Raw genomic sequence first — 22,000 nt, 5'->3', positions numbered from 1 at the left:
TGTGTTTCCTAGCTCTGCAGCTAACTTGTTGAATTAATTCAACTTAAATATTTATTGGATCTGGTCACTTGGGGTATAGTAGTAGACAAGAACTATGGGATCACTGTACTTCCCATGCATCCCTCAAATGCATTTACTTCTCTCCATCGTCACTGTTGACACCCAAGTTCAGGCCAGCATCATCTCTATTACAATTCATCTCCTTGCCTTCATTTTTATTCACTTCCAATTCATTCTCCACAATGCCACTAAAGTGAGCTTTCTTTAAAAAGCAATTCCGATCATATCACTCTTCAAAGCCTTTCAAAGCCTTCCCTCTGGCCTTAAGATAATCTCTAAACCTCCTAAAATGGCTTAACAGACCCAGCCTGATCCACCTCTCCAGCAATATAGCTCACCACTCACTCCCTAAGTCTTTAGCCGTATTAACAAACATAGAATTCCCTAATTAGACTATGCTGTCTTCCAGTGGGAAACCATACTCAGGTATGTCAAGAAAATCTCAATAAGCATTTTAAACTAATTAAAACTAAAATTATGGATGTAGTTCTCCAAAGCTAACAGGCTTTGTAAGGTCAACTGTTGACAACTATAGTCATCTAAATAAGTGTTTCCTCTTCAAAAAATATAAATGAGTAGTGCTGCTGGAGGAAGAAAGGTTGAAAATATACATTTCTTGAAAAAAGGTACTAAAATCTCCACATCCTGGTGCCTATACCACCCAACGCATAGTGGCTGCTCAATAAATGTTTGCCAAATGAATAAATGAATGAATGACCAAAGTGAATTGCAAATGAGAAACTCTGGGGACAGAACAACCCAGAAACATTAGGGGGAGGAGGCATGTGTCCCAATTCTGACCAAAAAAGATTAAAGGAAAGAGTTTCCAGGAAGGGTCTTCTTCATTCTTACAAGAGAGCATAGAAGATCTGCCTCTCCCACAGGAGAAGAGTGAGGATGCACGTAGTAAGCTGACACTGTGGACAACAGAGACAGAAACTCCCACCCTGCCAACCAATGTTGAAACGGTGATCTCTCTGCTCCTGTATTTCTAATTATGTGAGCCAATAAAATTTCTTATTATTTAAGTCAGTTTGACTGTTACTTGCAGCCCAAAGCTTCCTAACTGATGCTCTCTGAGAAGCAATACAGAGAAAATCACATTGAAAATGATGAACACAACATGTCATCATTTCATTTTGTAGCCTAATCAGAATCTAATCTTAAAAAAACAAGCATGGGGCCAGCCCCATGGTGTAGTGGTTAAGTGTGGCACGCTCTGCTTCAGCAGCCCAGGTTTGTGGGTTCAAATCCTGGGTGTGAACCTACAACACTCGTCAGGCATGCTGTGGCAGTGATCCACATATAAAATAGAGGAAGACTGGTATAGATGTTATCTCAGGGCTAATCTTCCTCAAGCGAAAAAAGAGAAGGATTGGCAATGGACATTACCCCAGGGTGAATCTTCCTCACAAAAAAAAAAGTAGAAAAACAAAAACAAACAAAAAAAGCAAAATGAATCACTGTTATAAAGAAATATAGATCTTCTATGCAAGTGGCAAGGCATATAAAACTATATCAAATAATTCAGATGTATTTTCTGTGAAAAAAGGTATTCAGCTGTCACTGGATAGAATTCACAGATTAGCCTCTACAGAAGAAAGTACCAGTGAACTGGAAGGCACAGCATATAAAACACCCAGAAAGAAACACAGAGGGAAAAAAAGTGAAAAAAATGAATAAAGCCTCAGTGAGCTGTGTAAAAACTTCAGGTGGCTCAATATATATGTCTTTGAGACACCAAAGGAGAAGTGAGAGAGGAGAGAAAAAATATTTGAAGAAATAATGGTCAAAATTTTTCCAAATTTGATTAAAAACTATAAATCCATAGATCCAAGAATCAACAAATCATGAGCACAAGAATCATGAAGAAAGCTACACCAAGGCACATCACAATCAAATTGCTTAAAATCAGTGATAAACAGAAAATCTTAAAAGCAGCCAGAGGAAAAAGATGCATGTACAGTGAGAACAAAGATAAAAATGACAGCAGACTTCTCCACAGAAAGAATGCAAGCCTGAAGACAGTGGAGCATCATCTTTAAAGTAATAAAAGAAAAAACCAATCAACCCAGAGTTTTATACTCAGTGAACATTTCTTTTGAAAGAAAAGTAAAATGAAAGTTTTTCAGTCGTGAAAGTTGAAAGAACTTGCCAACCACAGATTCACACTAGTAGAAATGTTAAAGGAAGTCCTTTAGGCAAAAGGAAAATGATACCAGACAGAAATATGAATCTACACAAAGGAAGGAAGAAGCCCAGAAATGGTAAGTATACAAGTATTTTTTTCTTATTTTTAAAATCTCTTTAAAAGGTAAGTGAATGTCCTAAGCAAAAATAATAACAATATATGGTGGAGCTTATAACATATGAAGAAGTAAAATGTACAACAACAATAGCACAAAGGCCAAGGGGAAAGGGAGGAAAGCATACTGCTGTAGGTTCTTATACTCTGGGCGAAGAGGTATAATATTACTTGAAGGTAGACTCCATAAGTTAAAGATGTATACTATAAACCCTAAAGCAACCACTAAAAGAATAAAGAGTTATAGCTAATAACCCAACAAAGGAAATAAAATGGAATCATAAAAAATGTACTCAATTCCAAAGAAGGGAGAAAAAGAGGAAAAACAAACAACAGATGTGACAGGCAGAAAACAAACTGCAAGACAGATTTAAATCTAAACATAATCAACAATCACATTAAATGTAAATAGCCTGAACCCCCCAAATAAAAGGCAGACATTCTTAAATTGGATAAAAAGCAAGACAACTAAATGCTCCCTACAACAAGCCCACTTTAAACATAGAGACACAAACAGACTAAAACTAAAAGGATGGAAAAACATCCATCATGCTAACGCTAATCAAAAGAAAGCTGTGGGGCAGGCCCTTGGCCAAGTGGTTAAGTTTGCATGCTCTATGCTCTGCTTCAGCGGCCCAGGGTTTCACTGATTCGGATCCTGGGCATGAACATGGCACCTCTCATCAGGCCATGCTGAGGCAGTGTCCCACATAGCACCACCAGAGGCACTCACAACTAGAATATACAACTATGTACTGAGGGACTTTGGGGAGAAGAATTTAAAAAAAAAGAAAAGAAAAGATTGGCAATAGTTGTTCGCTCAGGCACCAATCTTTAAAACAAAAAGAAAGCTGAAGTAGCTATTATCAATACCAGACTACTAGATTTCAGAGCAGAGAATATAATTGGGGATAAAGAGAGTCATTTACTAAGATAAAAGGGTCAGCTCATCAAGAGCACATAACAATCCTTAACATTTATGCACCCAGTAAGTCAGCCCATCAAACCAAGAAAATAGAAAGATGTCTTTCATGGATTAAAACGCAGCATCAGCATTCCTGAATCAAAACTGAACATTGCTAAAATGGGGCTTAAGATCTTCTTTATGTAATAAGTGGCATGTAATTCTACTACTAACAGTGCAGTATTCCCCAAAAGGGTCAAAAGTAGTAGTGTGTTACACAGCTCAGCAAAATATTTATGACTTCAACGCCAAAGCTGATCAAAGTGTTCTAACGCTGACTCACCTTTCATATTGCCTATCTCGTGGCACTGAAGCACCCCAATGTCCAAAGTCCATGATTAACATAAGTAAAAGGAGACAGGATATGAAGAAGAGTCCTAGGAGTGCCACCCGCTGACGGGGAAATGGGCTCACTGTGGGCACAGTGAAGTACCAGGAGGCTGGGCAGAGGTAGGAAAAACTGATCCTGAAATGAGACAAACATTAGTAAGTAAGAAGAGTCTCTAAAATTAAGTGCTTAAAAATGGTTTTTAAACCAGATTAAAGCCCTTCCTAATAAAGGCAAAAAGTCATGCCACCAGAAGTGTAAATGTTCTTTTAGTGCCAAAATTTAGGAAAGGACCTATATCGTTCATAGAGTTTCTATTATAAATCAAAAAGCCTTATCTGCTCTTTTTCCAAAGTCTGCACTTTGGGGTGCAATTCAAAGAATTAATCTCATGTTAATAAAAGATCCCCAGTCTCCCTGGGCAACCTCGTAACACTGAAGAATCAGAGCAACTACAGCATTCCCACTGAAAATGCTACCCAAAACGTGGATAGTCAGAAAATTTATTCAACTGATTTTTGAAAACATTTTAATAGGTAATATATGCACATGGTAAAAAAAAAAATCAAACAATTTCAAAGGATATATAGTGGAAAGTGAGTCTTTTGTCCTAACCCCACCATTTTCCTCTCAGAGGCAACCATTGCTACCTAATTTCTGTGTATTTTTCCAGGGATATTCTATAAATACAGCATAAATTTATCATATGTGGCAATATATGCATGTGTGTGTTTCTCTATTCCTTAGGTTTTACAGCATACCTACTGTTCTGCATCTTTCCCCACTTAGTATATTTGACAACTATCCCATTTGGTACATGTAGATCCACAGATCCACATTACTCTCTTCTGAAAGCTTCGGAGTATTACAATGTATAAATAAGTGTATTCAATTGTAAAGTTCACTTTCTTTGTTGTTTCAAAAGGACCTCAGTCTGTGTCTAAAGCTCATTGAAAAAAAGTCTTTGTTTAACCTCCTCAAGGGGCATCTAGCCTCACTCAAATGGAAATTTGAAAGAACATCACAATCTAGCACTTTTCAGAGCTGAGCAAGCACTTACTCCATCACCCTGGGGTTATGAGCTGGAAATTATTGTTCTATCTGCCTTCAAAAGAATGCAACTTTGATTTTCTTTGCATCCATCTGACCATGCTGCAAAGTCCATATGCAGCACTAGGGCAAACCTCACTTGTAACAACCTCCCAGGGCCCCTCAACCAGCATGCACCCCCCAGTGAGCCCCCAGCCAAGAAGAAAGTGTGCAGCCTTACCTAGCCATGGGTTCCCTTCAGTGGTCTCAACGCCTGTCACCTCCTTTTCCTTTTGCCCTGAGAAGGTGGTCTCCTTGTCCCAGGCATCTCCTAAGTCTGCAGCCTGGAAAGAGTTGGCTGGGTTTCAGGCTTACCTCCAGCAGTACCCACGAGAACAGATCTCCGTGAGAAGGCCACGGCGCCCGGGCTCCCACGCCAGATCCGTCTGCTCTTATTCCTGGGGCCCAGCGGACCCTACCCAGGCTCCCTGGGCGCGGGGCGTTCCCGAGGGCCAGTGGCGTCCTCGAGGAACCAGCCGTCCCGCTTCCCCTCCCCGTCCCTCGCGGCGCCGCAGCCCTCCCGCGCTCACACTCACGGGTCGAGCGGCCCGCCAGCTCCCTTAGCACCCCTCGGCTCGCTCCAGAGCGGCTCTCGGCGGCCTCCAGCCCAGCCGGAAGAAGGCCGGGATGGCCGGCGGCGCCACGTCCCCAAGGAAACCGCAGGGAGCCAATGACTGACAGGGGACCCGCGGAGAGGAGCCCGCCCTCCATCCAGCGGGAGCCGCCGGCGAACCAGCTCCGTCGGCTGCACGTCCGTCCGCCACGGTGGCCAATCTCCAAGAGCGTTGGGCCTCTAGTGCCCGCCCCCGGATTTCGAGCGCGTCCAATCCGGAAGGGCGTCGTGCTATGGCTCCGTCTCGAGCGGGCCGCTGTGGGCGCACAGGCGAGCGGTGCCCAGCGGGCCCCGGGTGCGCTGCGCCCGCTGCCCTCTCGGCGGCGCGAATTCTCTGCTGGCAGCTCTCTCCGAGGCCGCTTCCGGGACAGGGCGGCCTCGGTGGGTGGGTCTTGGGGTATCCACGACAGAAGTGCATCCCTTGCCCACGGCCTATTGGAGGTTTTGTGACCACCAACCTTGCCCAGAATGGTTCTCCCACCTTGGACCGTCCCTATAGCGCCCCAAACGGATGCCCCGGCCTCACTGTCTTGCCCTGTGAGAAAAATATAAATTGAGGACAATGACGTCTACACTGAAGCGCTTATGTCCATTCATTCAACATTCATTGAATGTCTACTGTATGCCAGACATTATGAGCGCTGTGTCCCTGCCCTCTGGACCTTAACAGTAATCCATAAAAAGGTGATGTTTCCTTAATGTCGTCTTTCTTCCTTACTTACATCAGTCCTTTCTCTCATTTCAGGAGGGAGCCGCTTGGACAGGATAAAGTCCAATTCCTGACAAATGTGGCACATACATGGCCCTCTGTGACCTGCCCATGTGGCATCTTCTGCTCTCCTCACCTCCCTTAGGCTCCAGCAACGCACCTCAGTGGTTTCTGCCCACTTAGACTTTGCTCATTGGGCCTCCGCTACTCCTTCACCTGCTTTGAATATCCTTTCCCGCCTCCCAGCAAGGACAACTGGTATTCCCTGCTTACCACTAGGCTTAGGGTCACCTCCCCTAAAAGCCCTACTTCACCTACACTCATATATGCCTATTGTTTCGCTTGCCACATTGAATTACAATTGTGTTTATGTGTCTGTCTGTGCCAATAGACAGAATATCATTAAGGGTAGGGACTATCTGCTTCCACACCAATGCTGGGCACTGCCTGGCACCTAATATACAACTAATATATGATAAATAAGTGAATGAATGAGGGGCCTGCTGGGTGATGCAGTGGTTAAGTTTGCACGTTTTGCCTCAGTGGCCTGGAGTTAACCAGCTCAGATCCCAGGGGCGGACTTTCGCACTGCTTGGCAAGCCATGCTGTGGCAGGCGTCCCACATGTAAAGTAGAGGAAGATGGGCACGGATGTTAGCTCAGGGGATGTTAGCTCAGGGCCAGTCTTCCTCAGCAAAAAGAGAACGATTGGCTGCAGATGTTAGCTCAGGGCTAATCTTCCTCAAAATAAATAAATAAATAAGTGAATGAATGACTGTGGAAATAAATGAAGACCGCCCCCCGCCCCTCCAAATGAGGCCAAAAGGAGGCTATTTGTTCTATGCCTGCTTCAACAAGGTAGCCAACCACTATTACTTGCCTCTTGCCTCTGGCAGAGACTCAAAGCTGTCAGGGCTATGGGAAAGCTTAAAGTGAAAAAAAAAAAAAAAGAAAAAGGAGGGGCGAAGGCTTCATGTGTGCTCTGATTTGACAGTATTAACATGGGGAAGCTGGAAGTTAATGAAGTGTTAACATGGAGGTGGGCTAACTAGAAGCAGGGCATCGTATGTGATTGATTTGGGGGGCATATTTGGCTTTCTCTGGGTGGTCTTGAGTTGGAAGGGCAGAAGCAAAAAATAAGGAATCTGACAGTCATTGACCCGTCATGAGAGTTCTAGGCTGATCGCTGCAGAGGTTGTGGGTCAGAGTCCTAATTATATACGGTCTGGCTGTTGTCCAGTTTGTATATTCAGTCTCTCGTAACTGTCGTTTTTTCCCTCCATTACCCTTCCAACCTGGTTAGGCTTTCCAACTGGTCTTTCTCCTTCAGTTTTCAGTTCCCAGTTTTCTTCTCTGTCCCACAATCCCTATTCTGCTTCAAGTGTTATATTTTATCTCGGCCCCCAGAAACCACATTGAGTAGAATAGTTACATTAAGCTAGGATTAACAAAAAATTATACAAATATCAAGTATTTTTATTTTTCCAGAGACTGGTTCAGTGCCTGAAACAAGGTAGCCTCAACATATGTTTTGGAACAATTTTTTTTTTCAATTCTTGAAGTTGCCTGCCAACTGCGTAGTTCTAAGTCCATATATCAGTCAGTTCTAAGCCTGTGTATATTTCAAATTCCAGTGTCCATTAAATGAGTGTTTTTGAGTGGAAATAGAATTCCTATTTATGTTTTTAAAAGTACTCAATTCAGGGGCCGGCCCAGTCGTGCAGCAGTTAAATTCACACGTTCTGCTTCTCTGCGGCCCAGGGTTCGCCAGTTCGGATCCCGGTTGAGGACGTGGCACCGCTTGGCAAGCCATGCTGTGGTAGGCGTCCCACATGTAAAGTAGAGGAAGATGGGCATGGATGTTAGCTCAGGGCCAGGCTTCCTCAGCAAAAAAGAGGAGGACTGGCAGCAGTTAGCTCAGGGCTAATCTTCCTCAAAAAAAATAAATAAAAGTACTCAATTCATATGGCTTATAAATGTATTAACTTAGAATTTGAAGGTGCGTTGAAACATCTTCTAATTTACATTTCATAACTACTGTTATAAAACAGAAAAGAAACCTACATTTTAATCCCAACACCTTCTCATTATACTTTCTTTTTCTGTCTGGTTTGGACACTACTTTCCTCAATAAGTCCATATACCCTCAGGCATTTGTAAAGCATAATTCTTTATGAAAGCCTGTAGTGCTCATCTGTTTAATAGCTCACACGGCTGAGTTCTGAGGTTTCCAGTTAGGAGGCCAAAAAAATGGGTTGAGATCATTTCTCCATCTCATTTGCTGTAACTCAACGTGTTGAAACAAATTACAGAAATCCATCTTTCAAAACAGGTTTTTAACTGCTTTTTAGAGGCTTGTCCACAATTACATTCGCAATTTTCTCAAGAGGTCCTTGACTCTACCCAGCCCTAAGCAAAATCAGCCAGACCAGTCCCACACTAAATGTCGGTTGTCTGCATCACTTTATTTCTCCTCATCAATTCTTCTTCATTCAACACTCCATCCTGCCCTGACCTCTAAAGGAGTTTAACTAATGTGGTCTTCACTCTCCCTTTCAAGTTTACTCATCTCTCTTTGTGTCTTTTAGGCACCTCCTTGTCCAAGACCAAACTCACTGTCTCTCCACTCTCACCTTATCCACCCAAACCTCCTCTGTTCCTATTCCCAGCTCTGATGAAATACCCTGTGATTCACCCAAGCAGAAATCTACAAGTCATTCTAGAATTTCTTCCTTCTACTTCCTTTTCCCATTCCATCCAATTAGTCACTAGGTTTCTTAATTCAAGTGCCTAAAATCCTCTCCATTACCTTCTGATGCAGCCTTCTAACTGGTGGCCCTGCCTCTAGATCCATGCTCTTCCTGAGTACCCCTCCATTCTGATAATAGTGAAACATACTCATGCTGCTTTCTGTTTTAAAATCCTTCCGTGGTTCCCCATCCCGCTGGAATATAGTCCAATTCCTTGGCATGATGTGGCAGATTCTGCTGACTGCATACCCAAAAAGCCAACAATTTCTCTTCCACCTTGTTAACAGAATCCCAATTTTATTCCAGTAACCATACTCCTGTGCCTGGCTAGTGCTTAAGGAGTGCTAGGCTCCAGGGAGTAAACTGTGATTGGTCTAAGTCAATCATGGTGGCCCCTTCTCTCATCAAATATTGAGCCTGGGCATACGATGCATTTCCAGCCAATGACACTGAATGGAAGTTAGCCATTGGGAGGAATGAAAGGAAGAGGAAAGACATTTCTGGGAAAGGTTTTCTCCATCTTAAAAAGAGTATAATTCAATAAAAAGTTTACATAAGGAGAGAGAGAGAAGAGAAGGTCCTTTTTCTACCTCCAGAAGTGATCTTAAGAATTTGATGCCTGGAGCTGCTGTAGCCATCTTTAACAATTGAGGGGACAAGCCTGGGAATAACAGAATAGATATATAGAAAAAAAACCCTAGGTCTATGATAATATCATTACGCTGCTAAGTTAATCAACAGGGGAGCAGCCCTACCTATGGGCTTATTCTTCGAGATACTAAATTCATTATTCTTCTTATTTTTAAGTCAGTTGAATCAGGGGATTCTGTTGCCTGTGGTCTCCTCACTGGTACGTGTGGCTTGCAATGCCTGATATGATCTAGCCCCCAACATCTTCTTCCAAGCTCCTTGATAGGTATTCTCACCCACAACCCTGACATATTTACAGTTCTCAGAATTATGCCTCTTCTCACCTCTGAGACTTTGTACTTGCTGTTACTTCTGCATAAATGACTTTCTTTCACTTCTCTAACAAATGAACTGCTACTTATCCTTCACAACTCAGCTCAAATGTCACCTCCTCTATGAGCTCCCCCAGTCTGCTTGGGAGCTTCTTCTTCTCTGCTCTTGTAGCACTTTGCTCATGTACACTTCTATTATGGCAAGAATAATTGTTTTAAAAGCTGGCAGCTGGGGCCAGCCCAGTGGCATAGCGGTTAAGTGCATGCGCTCCACTTCGGCACTCAAGGTTCACTGGTTCGGATCCCGGGCATGGACCTAGGCACTGCTTATCAAGCCATGCTATGGCAGGTGTCCCACATATAAAGTAGAGGAAGATGGGCACAGATGTTAGCTCAGGGCCAATCTTCCTCAGCAAAAAGAGGAGGATTGGCGGCAGATGTTAGCTTAGGGCTAATCTTCCTCAGGAAAAAGAAAAAAAAAGCTGGCAGCTGTTTGAGTGGACCTGGTGCCAGTTGGCCTGGTAGGAAGACAGAACATCTAGGTTTTGGATCTCAATAGGTGTGTTTGGTCAGGCAAAGTGGGATCCCCTGGGCTTAGCCCAGATGAGAGATTTAGACTAAGAAGACTTAAATTACTCTGCATACTAAAATAAAGGAATTTTGGGCATTCCCTCTAGAGACTGGGTTTGAGGAGCTCTGATAAGGAAAAAAGAAAAAGAGGTGAAAGAAAAGAGGAAGGACCTGTGCAAGGTGGTGGTAGACAGGACTGAAGAGAAGAGCCTATGAGAAAGTCCCTGTATTATTTGTCTGTAGTTGCATGCAAATCACCCCAAATCTTGGTAGCTAAAACAACAATAAGCATTATTATCTCTCACAGTTTCCATGGGTCAGGAATTTGGGAGCAGCGTGGCTCAGGGTCTCTCATGAGGTTGCAATCAAGATGTCAGCTGGGGTCGTAGTCATCTGAAGTCTTAACTGGGACTCAAGGATCTACGTCTAAGATGGCACACTTGCATGGCTGGCAAGTTGATGCTGGCTATGGGTGGGAGGCCTCAGTTCCTTTTGACATGGGACTCTCCCAGGAGTGCTTGAGTGTCTTCATGACATGGCAGCTGGCTTCTCCCAGAGTGATCTGAGAAAGAGAGTGAGAGAGTGCCAGGTGGAAGCTCTGTCCTTTTTATGACCTAGCCTCAGACGTCACATATCTTCACTCCTGCTACCTATTATTTGTTAAAAGTGAGTCACTAACTCCCAGCCCATATTCAAGGAGAAGGCAATTAGGCTCCACCTTTTGAAGGAAGAAGTATCAAACAATTTGCAGACATATTTTAAAATCACTACAGTACCCAAGGAAAGCAGGTCAGAGAAATTTCAGATAATAGCATTGACATCTAGGGTTCAGTTTTGAGTTCTGTGCTATGTTATAATCCTCTCCGTGACCCTAAATCTTCAGTAAAAGTCTGATAACCCTACAGTCGTGTGCTGGAGTACTCTGAAGAATGAAGGCATAGCAGTGCAAAAAGATGACAGCAACTGCAGGAAGTGAATTAACACGTAGGACGATTGAAAAATTGACAAATGCAGGAAATCAATACCACAGGTCATTCAGAGTAGTGAAAGGCCACTCTTCAGAGATATCAGCAGGGGAGGCAGGGTACAGTATGGCAAATTCTAAAATGCCCATAGTACTTGGGATGGAGGCATGCAGAGAAGGCTATCGATCCCCTTCTCTTGGTATCCATCCCAATTTCATTTGGGTATGAGGACCTGCCCCATGCATAGCCCATGTACATTTGAGGATTGACTCCACGCCTGGCTCTAGCAGTGGGACATGCAAGCCAGGCCTAAGATATCAGGCAAAATCCCATCTCTTGGCCACAGTTATTGTTTTCAGCAGAGGGCATATAGCCCAATTCCAGATAAAAAGACACGTTTGCTGGGGCAAATAAAAAATTTATTTGCTTTTTTTAGAGAGTACATGAGGGAATAATTCTTTCTCTTTGTTCTCCTCTACTCCCTAGATTCTTGATGACATGGGTAAGCCACTGAATCAAACCAAACCTGAATTCCATTCTATCTCTGGACATCCAATTGTATGAGCTAATAAATATCTTTTATTGTTTAAGTCAATATGGAATAGGTACTGTTCTTTCCATTTTTTGTATGTTTGATGATTTTCACAATTAAAACATAGGGAACAAACTACATTAGATATCACTTTTCAACTACCAGGTTGGCAAAGATTAAAGTGTTTGATAATATGCTATGTTAATAAAGGAGTAAAAAACACTCCATACTTCCAGATGATCCAGCCCAAAATCTTGGCATTATCCTTAATCCCTCTCTCCAGTCCATGAGCAAAGCCTGTTGGCACTACCTTAAAAATGTGTCCAGAATCCAGCCATTTCTCACTAGCCTCCTTGCTTCCACCCTGGTCCAAACTACTATTTCTTACTGAATTATTGCAGGAGCCCCCTACTTGGGCTTTCTGCTTCTTCCTTTGTCCCCTACAGACTTTTTTGAACACTGCAATCAGTGTGACCCTTTCAAGAGTAGGCCAAATCATGGCCCTCCTCCAAACTCCCCATTAGCTTCTCATCTCAGAGTAAAAGCCCTAGTCCTTATAACAACCTACAACACACACACCTCTTTAACCTCATTTCTCACTGTTATCCCCTTCGCTGACTTTACTCCAGCCACATGGGCCTCCTTACTGTTTCTAGAACATGACAGGTGCTCTCTTGCTTTAAATTTTTTGTAAGCAGTATTCCCTTCTCTAGAGATTTTGTACATCTGTTCTCCCCACCCAGTGCCTTGCTCCCTTATTTAGTCTTTATTAAAATATCAACTTCTCAGTGAGATCCACCGTAACCAGCCTGTTTAAAATTACAGCTGTCCTTCCCACCCACACTTCCTGTATCACCCTTTTCCTTGCTATTTCACCATTGTATATATAATACGTTGTACTTATTGGTTTATCGTCTGTCTCCCTGCAACCAGAATATAAGCCGCATCACAGCAGGAATTTGGCTCTAAAAGTGAATAAAGAAGTTCTTTATGCACTGATATGAGAAGATCTCAAAGAAATGTTGTTAAATAAAAAACTGATAGCTAATGAAAAACCTCATATCACATATAAAAATTAACTTGAAATAGTCTTAAGTGTAAGCACTAAAACTATAAAACTTGTAAAAGAAAAAATAGAAGAAAATCTTAGTGACCTTGGGTTTAGCAAAGATTTCTTAGATTCAAGCAGAAGCAAGATCCATAAAAGAAAAACTTAATAAATTGGTCTTCATTAAAACCAAGGTCTGCTGTTCAGGAGACAATTGCTAAGAAACTGAAAAAATGAGCCACAAAGTATTTGTGGGAGAGAAAGTATTTGCAAATCACATATCTGATAAAGGACTTATACCTAGAATATAAAAATAATCTTCAAAACCAAATAAGAAAACAAACAACCCAATTATAAATAGACAAAAGATTTAGACACTTCACCAAAAAAGATATATAGATGGCAAATAAGCACATGAGATATTCAACTCCATTAGTCATTAGGGAAATGCAGATTAGAACTACAATGAGACACTACTACAAACCCACTAGAATAGCTACGAGCAAAAAGACAGACAATTATTTGCCAAGAATGTGGTACCATGTGCTACCGTGTCACGGGGACCCTTAAGCAGCTCTCTGGACAGGCCCAGATGGACAGGGACTGAGGCCTCCTGCCAACAGCCAGCATCAACTTGACAGTCATGTGAGGGAGTCATTGTGGAGGTAGATTCTCCAGCTTCAGTTAAGCCTTCAGGTAATGGGAGCCCCTGCCAACATCTTGACTGCAACTTCCTGAGCTACCCCGAGCCATAACCACTTGTCTAAGCCACTGTCAAATTCCTCATCCACAGAAACTGATAATACACGTTTATTGTTATTTTAAGCCACTATGTTTTGTAGTAATTTGTCATGGAACAGTAGATAACTAACATACAACCAAATAGGATTAAAAGAAATAATATATATATTAGCTGGCACATAGTAAGCCCTTCATAAAAGTTAACTGTTATTGTTGTTATGTAATGGGTGCACATCCTTTTTCACCAGCGATTACAAGTTTCTTAAAAAGGAAGTCTGAGGTTTCTTCTTTTTTTTTGCACTCTCTGCCTCTGCTCATCCCACTCAGCCCCTTAGTACACTGCTGGGCGCACGTATAATGGAAGCCAATAAATAACTCCTGAAGGAAGGGAATTAAATCTAAAGGTGAAACAATTGACCTTTGTCACTGTAAGGATAGCTTTCTACTTTCTAAAATATTTGATTATCTCTTTTGGTGCAGTCAGTGTAAATGCCTGGGCTTTTATATGCTAGTTTGTAATGAGTCAGTAGTAAAGGTAAGAAAGACTAAGGGGTGAAAAGACTTGGTGGATTAAAAAGAGGCAATGAAGAAACGAGCATTGGATAAGACAGAAGTCCAGGCAAGAGGGTCAGGGATGCACCAGTAGTAAAAACAGTGAAAAATGGGAATAGGACCTGGAGAGCAGCCAGAAAAATCAGACAGATAACTCAGGGCTTCAAAGTTCAGGGTTTTGAGGCTCACATCTGTTGCCATAATTGGTTTTTTGTTAATGATGATGTCGTTGTTATTGTTGATAATGTTTGCTGCCTCCACAATCCTGGCTAGTTTCTTTGCAAATACATCTCACATTTATATAGGATTCAATACCAGAACATTAAAAATACATCACACCTACTTAGATAAATAACCCAAACCTCATCCCCTGCTGATAGCTTATCTTCTTCGTATGTCAAGGACAACAGACCATTACATTCTTTGATAATATTCAAGGAAAGTTTGTAATTCTAGCTGTTTTACTTAAATAATTAAAAATATTTAAATCTACTCTCTCTCTCGGTTTTTTTTTTTTTTTTTTTTTTTTGGTGAGGAAGAGTGGCCCTGAGCTAACATCCATGGCAATCTTCCTCTATTTTGTATGTGGGATCCCACCACAGCATGGCTTGATGAGTGGTGTGTAGGTCCACACCAGGATCCGAACCTGTGAACCCCAGGCCACCAAAGTGCAGCACACAAACTTAACCACTGTGCCACCGGGCTGGCCTCTAAATCAGCTCTTTATGATACAAAGCTCATACAATAATTGAGGTCACACATGATGTGGGCCTAAAGAAAGGGTGTTATTGTTAGAAGACAACAAGGTTTATTGTGAGATATCCCAAACTTGGTGCTCTAGTCTAGCAACAAGTTGATTGTGCAAAAACCAAAGGACAGTGACCAGTCATGACCATTTTGGTTTCTTGCTTGGCAGTTAAGTAACATGTCATCAATTTCTGTAATAGGTGGATGGACTGTCAAGGAAAAATAGGTTATGTAAAAAATAATTACAATAAGAGTGGTAATAATAATCAACATTTGTTGAGTTCTAACTATATGCCTGATAGTGCAGTAAAAACTTAACATTCTTTTCTGATTGAATCCTCAAACAACCCAATGAAGTATGTGTTATTATTATTTCCATTTTACAGACGAGATAACTGCCGCTTAGAAGTCATAGAACGTCAGCTACCCTCTGCTACCCGCCTCATTCTTGTTTTCTGACGGAGAGTCATGACCAAGGCAAAGGCAGCCTGAGTCACAGATAAGGCTCTCTGTTTCTTCCTTTTTAATCATTTTAACTAACTCTTTTAACAGTTTATTACCTTGATCTAGAGAGGCAGCAGACTGTGTGGTAAGTTTACACTTTGGAGTTAGGCAGACCACGTTTGAAAGCTGGTTTCACTGCTTACTAGCTGTGAGAGGAAGTTATGTTTGTTACAGCTCGTTTTCTAATCCATAAAATAAGAATAATGACCCAACTTCTAGAGCTGCTGCCCTCAATCTTTCTCCACAGCAGCCAAAGTGACCTTTTCAAAATGCAAAATTGGCCATGTTATCTAGCTTCAGCTTAAAATTCCACAGTGAGAACCCATTGTTCTTAAGATATAAACTGATCCCCTTAACATGACTTTCAAAGCCTGTCATGATCTGGCCCCTCCATTCCTCCCAGGCTTCATCTCAAACTGTGCCTCCCCTCGCACTCAAAGCACTGGTCTTATCCTTTCATTACAAGACTTTTGCAATATGATGTTCTCTTTGTCCAGAAAGTTCTACCTCCCTTACCCCTTTTACCACCCCTCCATCTGACTTAGCTTAATCAACTCTTCTTATCTTTAAGATCTTATTTCAAGTGTTACATTCCCTGTGTGACAAATTCCCTAGAATAAGTCCCTTTAACATATGCTTTTAGCATTATCAGGTGCTTTCACTTCATAGCACACACCCCATTTGTTATTTTACATTTATGAGTCTCTGGTTAATGCCTGTGCTCCTCAGTAGACCCTAACCTCCACCAGAGAAGAGACCGTGTCTAGTTTTGCTCATGACTGTATCCCCAGCACCTAGTTCAGGGCCCGGCACATATTGTTTGAAAGAATACATGAATTGGCTGGCGCCATTAGGCTTTACTACCCCTGCTGAGACTATGATTTAAGCCTATGGAACAAGCACCATCTGGGTGTGTTTGGAACTAGTGTGGCGACAACAAAACAGTATTTCTCCAAGTGTGGCCCATGGACCACCTATGTCAGAATAGTCTGCTTGTAAAGTGCAGATTCCCATGCCTCACTCCCAGAGATATGATTTGACAGTTCTAGGATAGGGTCTGGAAATGTTTATGTCTAACAAGCTCTCCTGGGTGATTTGAGAACCATTGGTAAAAAAGGGAGGAAGGAAATGAAAGGAGAGGAAGAAACTAATTTGTACTCTCACTACCTTTCAACAAACTTTCACAGAGTAGCGGCAGGAGCTCTATTTCTAGTCCTGGTTCCTGAACTCATTCTCCGGCCTGTTGCTTCCAAGAGAGCTTCGCAGAATTAAGGCCAAGATTAGGAAGGCAATGAGTCTTCCTAGCACCCTATTGGGTAGTATCTCTGGTTACAACTGCAGGACACCTAAGAGGGGTTAGGCCTTGGCTGGGGGAGGGTGGAACTCACTGGATGAGTCATCGCCACCACCTAAGGGGAGAAATAGTAACTCAGGTCCAAGATCCACGAATTTTCCATTCATTATTTATATATTCAAATAAATTTTACCAGGTATTGATAGTGTTTCAAGTACTATGCTATTCTGAAGATATAATGGTGCAGGGGAAAAACAAAGGGAAAAAAGTAAGTAAAAATGGTGCTCCTTGCCTTGATAGGGCTAACCATCTATTGGTGATATAGATATTAATGAAATAACTTTATAAAATATGCAAAATTACAACTGTCTAAGCTCTACAAAGGAGAAGACCTGAGGTGCATGCTTGGAGAACTGATCAAGTCAGGAAGATCAGGGAAATAATGAGTGAATATGGATATGCAAACAACATAAGTCAGCTTTGGGTGAATGATCATCTCCGCAAAAAGTAAAATTTTACTAGACTGTACCTCTTATTTGACAGATTGGGCATTTAAAACATTTTAAATTATATCATTGATCTTTAGATGTCTGTTATTTTTTGGTAGTTCCTCACCAATTCTATTCCTATTTTTGTTATTATAGGTAGGTACCAAGGAACATTTTTACACAAATAAGCAAATGAGTGGAGGTTTGCCATCTTTGTCACAATTTTTCAATCTCCTTAAATTTTTTTTATGTCTTTAATTTTTTCTTATTGTAGTAACATTGGTTTATAACATTATATAAATTTCAGATGTACACTGTAATATATTTCGAATTCTGTGTAGATTACATCATGTTCACCACACTCAATCTCCTAAAATTTTGTTAAAGGATTAGAAACCATCTTATTTGCAAAAGGATGTGTTACTCATTTGAACAATCACTTTCTCAATCTCTGGAAATAACATCAAAAAGGCTTGTCAAGTGACTATTAATTATCCTTGTTTCTCTTTCACTTAGAGACATTTTGGTTTTGGAGCTAAAAAAATCCATAAAATTGGGTGTGTTCCATGATTTTTCTTGTTGATTGTGAACAAAAACCAATTTCAATTATTTAGGTCATGTTACAGTACCTGGAGAAGTCATTATAGATGGGCAGAAATTGGCATTGTAAAATATTATATACAGATTTGTAATTTCAAGATTTAAACAATAAGTTTAAGGTCATACATTTGACAGAATTAAAAAAAAACATGTCAACATCTGAGAAGGAGAAATTAATTCTAACTAAATGAAATGGTGCCCCCTGGTACATAGTTGTATACTCTTAGTTGTGGGTCCTTCTAGTTGTGGCATGTGGGATGCTGCCTCAGCGTGGCTCGATGAGCAGTGCCATGTCCGCGTCCAGGATTCGAACCAACGAAACACTGGGCCGCCTTCAGCGGAGTGTGCGAACTTAACCACTCGGCCATGGGACCGGCCCCTAAGTAGATGCTTTTAAGAGTGCTATTTTATCTACTTTGTGGAAATAAACAGCAAAAAGAAGAGAAGGTATTATACGATTAGTAGGTGTAGGGCTTACAAAAAGGTGTAAAAATAATTGTTTGAGGGCATTATTTACAGAATTTACATGTTTCTGTCAAGGTGTAAGGATATGATAGAAATGCATAAATGAGGGGGAAAATGAGTGGCAGTGGGGAGATTTGCGCCCAAATAAGAATGAATATGGATTTACCATATCAAATATTTTTTTCCTAACTGCATCTGTTTCAACTTAATTTGAGTATGACATGAACTGAAAGTTCCTACTAGACAAGAACCAGGGAAACTAAAGTAATTTTTCTGGATTTTTGCCTATGAGCCAGAGATGACATTATGTTTGTTTCTTAGATAGATCATAATGAGTAATTTTCCTTATTCAGAAAAAGTAATGTTTTGTCTTTTTTTGCTTTTAGAAATAAGATTTTTTTTAGGAGAAACTTGAACAAAAAGGATAATGTGATTGCAGTAACTACAACCGCCCCCCCAAAAAATGTGCAAAGAGAAGCAGTTTATTGCTTAAAGAATGATGAAACTCAAGTTCTAAAAGAAGATACTCTTCAACATATCCCAATTAGATCTTTTACCTTTTTTTTTTTTTGAGGAAGATTAGTGCTGAGCTAACATCTACTGCCAATCTCCCTCTTTTTGCTGAGGAAGACTGGCCCTGAGCTAACATCCATGCCCATCTTCCTCTACTTTCTATGTGGGACGCCTACCACAGCATGGCTTTTTTGCCAAGTGGTGCCATGTCCACACCTGGGATCCAAACCGGCGAAGCCCAGGCCGCTGAGAAGTGGAACATGTGAACTTAACAGCTGCGCCACCAGGCGGGCACTGATCTTTCACCTTTTCAAAAACAGCTTTATTGAGACATAATTTATATACCACAAAATTCACCCAATTCAATAGTTTTTAGTATATTCACAGGCTTGTGCAACCATTACCACAATATAATCTTAAAACATTTTCATCAACTAAAAAGAAACTTTGTATCCATGACCAGTCACTTCCCAGACGTTTCACTTTGTGAGGCAACCTAGGAGTTAGATAATGACTGGTTTAGAGCTGCTGTTTGGAGTTACAGAGGCATAGACATTTGAGAGGATAATGAGATACTAGCTTACTCAGTTCATCTGTTGGATGCTAGCCAATCTTTCCTTTTTAAAATTGAGATGAAAGTCACATAACGTAAAATTAACCATTTTAAAGTGAATAATTCACAATGTTTTGCAACCACCAACTCCACCTACTTCTAAGACATTTCATCACCGCAAAAGGAAACCCTGTACCCATTAAGCAGTTGCTCCCATTTCACCCCCCGCCCCAGCTGCGTTCGGTCTCTATAGCGCTATCTATTCCGGATATTTCATATAAGTGGAATCATATGTGAGCTTTTTGCATGTGACTCCTTTCACTTAATGTGTTTTCCAGGTTCATTCACATTGTAGTGTATATCAGTACTTTGTTCACTTTTATGGCTGAATTATATTTATTACACAATTTATTTCTCCATTCTTCTGTTGACGGACAGTTGGGCTGTTTCCACCTTTTGCCTATTGTGAACAGTGCTGCTATGAACAAGCATGTACGTGTACTTGTTTGAGTACCTGTTTTCAGTTGTTTCGGATATACTTAGGAGTGGAATTTCTGGATCATATGGTAATTCTGTTTAACTTTTTGAGGAACTGCCAAACTGTTTTCCACAGCCTCTGACCATTTTACCTTCTCACCAGCAGTGTATGAAGATTCCATTTTCTCCACATCCTCGCCAACACTTGTTATTTCCTGAGTTTTTTATTATAGCCATCCTAGTGGGTATAAACTAGTATAGCCAACAATCTTTTGACAAAGGAAAATACTTTTGACCTATTTTCCTTTTACTTGAAGGCATGATGTTGATCTGTGAAAAGTAAACATGTATGTCTAGAAATAATGCAAAATCTAAAGTTGAGACATGAGCAAATGAAGAGTATCACTCAGCTCTTTCTTATTTCTGACCAGAGAGGGAACATTGCACTTTGCAGCACATTATTATTTCCCAGCACGCATTTTCATAAATCTTGAATATCCTAGTCCTAAGATAAATAGGTAAGACACAGACCTTGTGATAAATGTGTCACCTGAATGAAATAAGGCCCACTACCTTTAATATTTAATTAGGCTCTTTTTGTTTTGTTCTCAGAGGAACCTCCCTCAGAAACAATCCATTCTTTGATAATAGTCAGGGGTTGGAATAGGTGAATAGTTAAATTAAAAAACCACTGCTCCACTGTACAATATATAGTACACAGAACATCTCACAAGGACCAAAACATCCATTCCTAAAGCCATGTTTTACCCTTAACAGAAATACACGTAAGTCAGGGAAAGACATGAAGGCTATACTTGTACCCTGATTAAAGGGGCCTCACTGACACCAGGACTGTTTGGCTACCTGGAGGTTTTTATGCACCAGGGCAGTGAACCAGGGTAAGACGAAGGATGGGTGGAGGCTCACTTTTCTTTTGTAAGGTGGGAGGAGAGACTGAGAAACGGGAGGACGGAAAGGGGAACTGCTTTCTTGGGAAGGTGAGTTTTCGGAATGATGCAGAAGATGAGGAATAGCAAATTCCCTTGAAACTTTGTTCCCCACAGATCCCTTGGAAAATCTTCCTCTACACATTCTCCAGTCTGAAACTGCTAAAATATATAAGGATATCTTCTCATCTCTCCAGCCCTCACTGAGGGCTCCATCTCTGAATTTCTACAACTCTAATGGTCTGTTCTGCATGAGTTAGAAATCAATTTCTCTTTAAATGACTATAAAGAGATCAGTCATTTTCATGTGTGGCTGCTGGAATCAATCAGTCTCATTCTGTATTGTACTCATACTGCATGCCAGGTCATGTATGACGGCAGTTGAGGGAAAGAGGGTAATGTAAGCTGGAAACCTGTTTTGGACCTTCAAGAATGAGAATTTTGATAAGAACAAAGGGAGAAATGCATTCTAGGGAAAGAACATGTGTCGGTTAGGGTACAAATCAGCTGCTGTAACAAAGATTCAGACTCACAGCAATTGCTTGAACAAGTTCTCTCACGTACCAGAACATGAGTAGTCCAGAGGTACTAGTGTTACCCACAAGGAAACAAGTTTCTTCTACTTTTTCCTCTGCCACCTGCTAAGGTATAGGCTTTGTCCTCATGGCCAAAAATGGTTGACATCTTCTGGGTCTGTATTCAAGATCATAAGAAGGGAGAAAATGAGAAAAATACTCAAAGAGGACATAATCCTTTTTTTTAAAGGCAGAACCCACATGTTTCACATCACTTATACTCACATCCCACTAGCTAGAACTTAGTCACACAGCCAAAGCTAGCTGCAAGGGAAGCTGGGGAAAATAGGGACTTCAGCTTGGAAGCATGTGCCTAAGCTAAAACTTGGGGTTTCTATTACTAAAGAAAATAAATGAGAATGCAGAAAAAAATTGTCCTAGGAATATAAGAAAATAAGATTTTTACAGTCCAGACTGAGGAGTTGCAGGTATGGGAAGCTATTAAGAGGTTATAAAGAATATCACCAAGAAAGAGGTTTCTTTCCTTGCTAATTTGTTTTTCAGAAAGCTTTAAGTGCTGGTGAGACGTTGGATAGAGTGTGTGTAGATGTGTTGAGAGGGGTATACAAGATAGGATGGGTTATGTCCTTGCTATTCAAAGTGTGGTCCAAGGTATAGCAGCAGCATCACCTGGGAGCTTGTCAAAAACG

The 22,000-nt window shown here is 41.1% G+C and overlaps 1 protein-coding gene across 6 annotated transcripts in view; it reads right to left on the bottom strand.

Annotated features, from left to right (window-relative positions):
• ENTPD7 (ectonucleoside triphosphate diphosphohydrolase 7) overlaps nucleotides 1–22,000 on the bottom strand; it is an 87,180-nt gene that overhangs the window by 34,753 nt on the left and 30,427 nt on the right. For 3 of the 6 annotated variants that reach the window (XM_046655524.1, XM_046655525.1, XM_046655522.1), the window contains 3 exons: nucleotides 21,340–21,468; nucleotides 4,928–5,030; nucleotides 3,613–3,795 (listed from right to left, as the gene is read on the bottom strand). In XM_046655524.1, coding sequence (XP_046511480.1) covers nucleotides 3,613–3,795; nucleotides 4,928–4,935 — 191 coding nt within the window. In that variant the 5' untranslated portion in view covers nucleotides 4,936–5,030; nucleotides 21,340–21,468. Of the gene's footprint in view, nucleotides 1–3,612; nucleotides 3,796–4,927; nucleotides 5,031–5,276; nucleotides 5,394–21,339; nucleotides 21,469–22,000 lie in introns of those variants that run through there. The other 3 variants (XM_046655523.1, XM_046655526.1, XM_046655527.1) reach the window with 3 other exon arrangements.

Source organism: Equus quagga, chromosome 2 (assembly GCF_021613505.1).
Source record: "Equus quagga isolate Etosha38 chromosome 2, UCLA_HA_Equagga_1.0, whole genome shotgun sequence".
Lineage (NCBI taxonomy): Eukaryota > Metazoa > Chordata > Mammalia > Perissodactyla > Equidae > Equus > Equus quagga.
The sequence above is the reverse complement of the archived record's forward strand: the minus strand, read 5'-3'. Positions and strand labels throughout refer to the sequence as shown.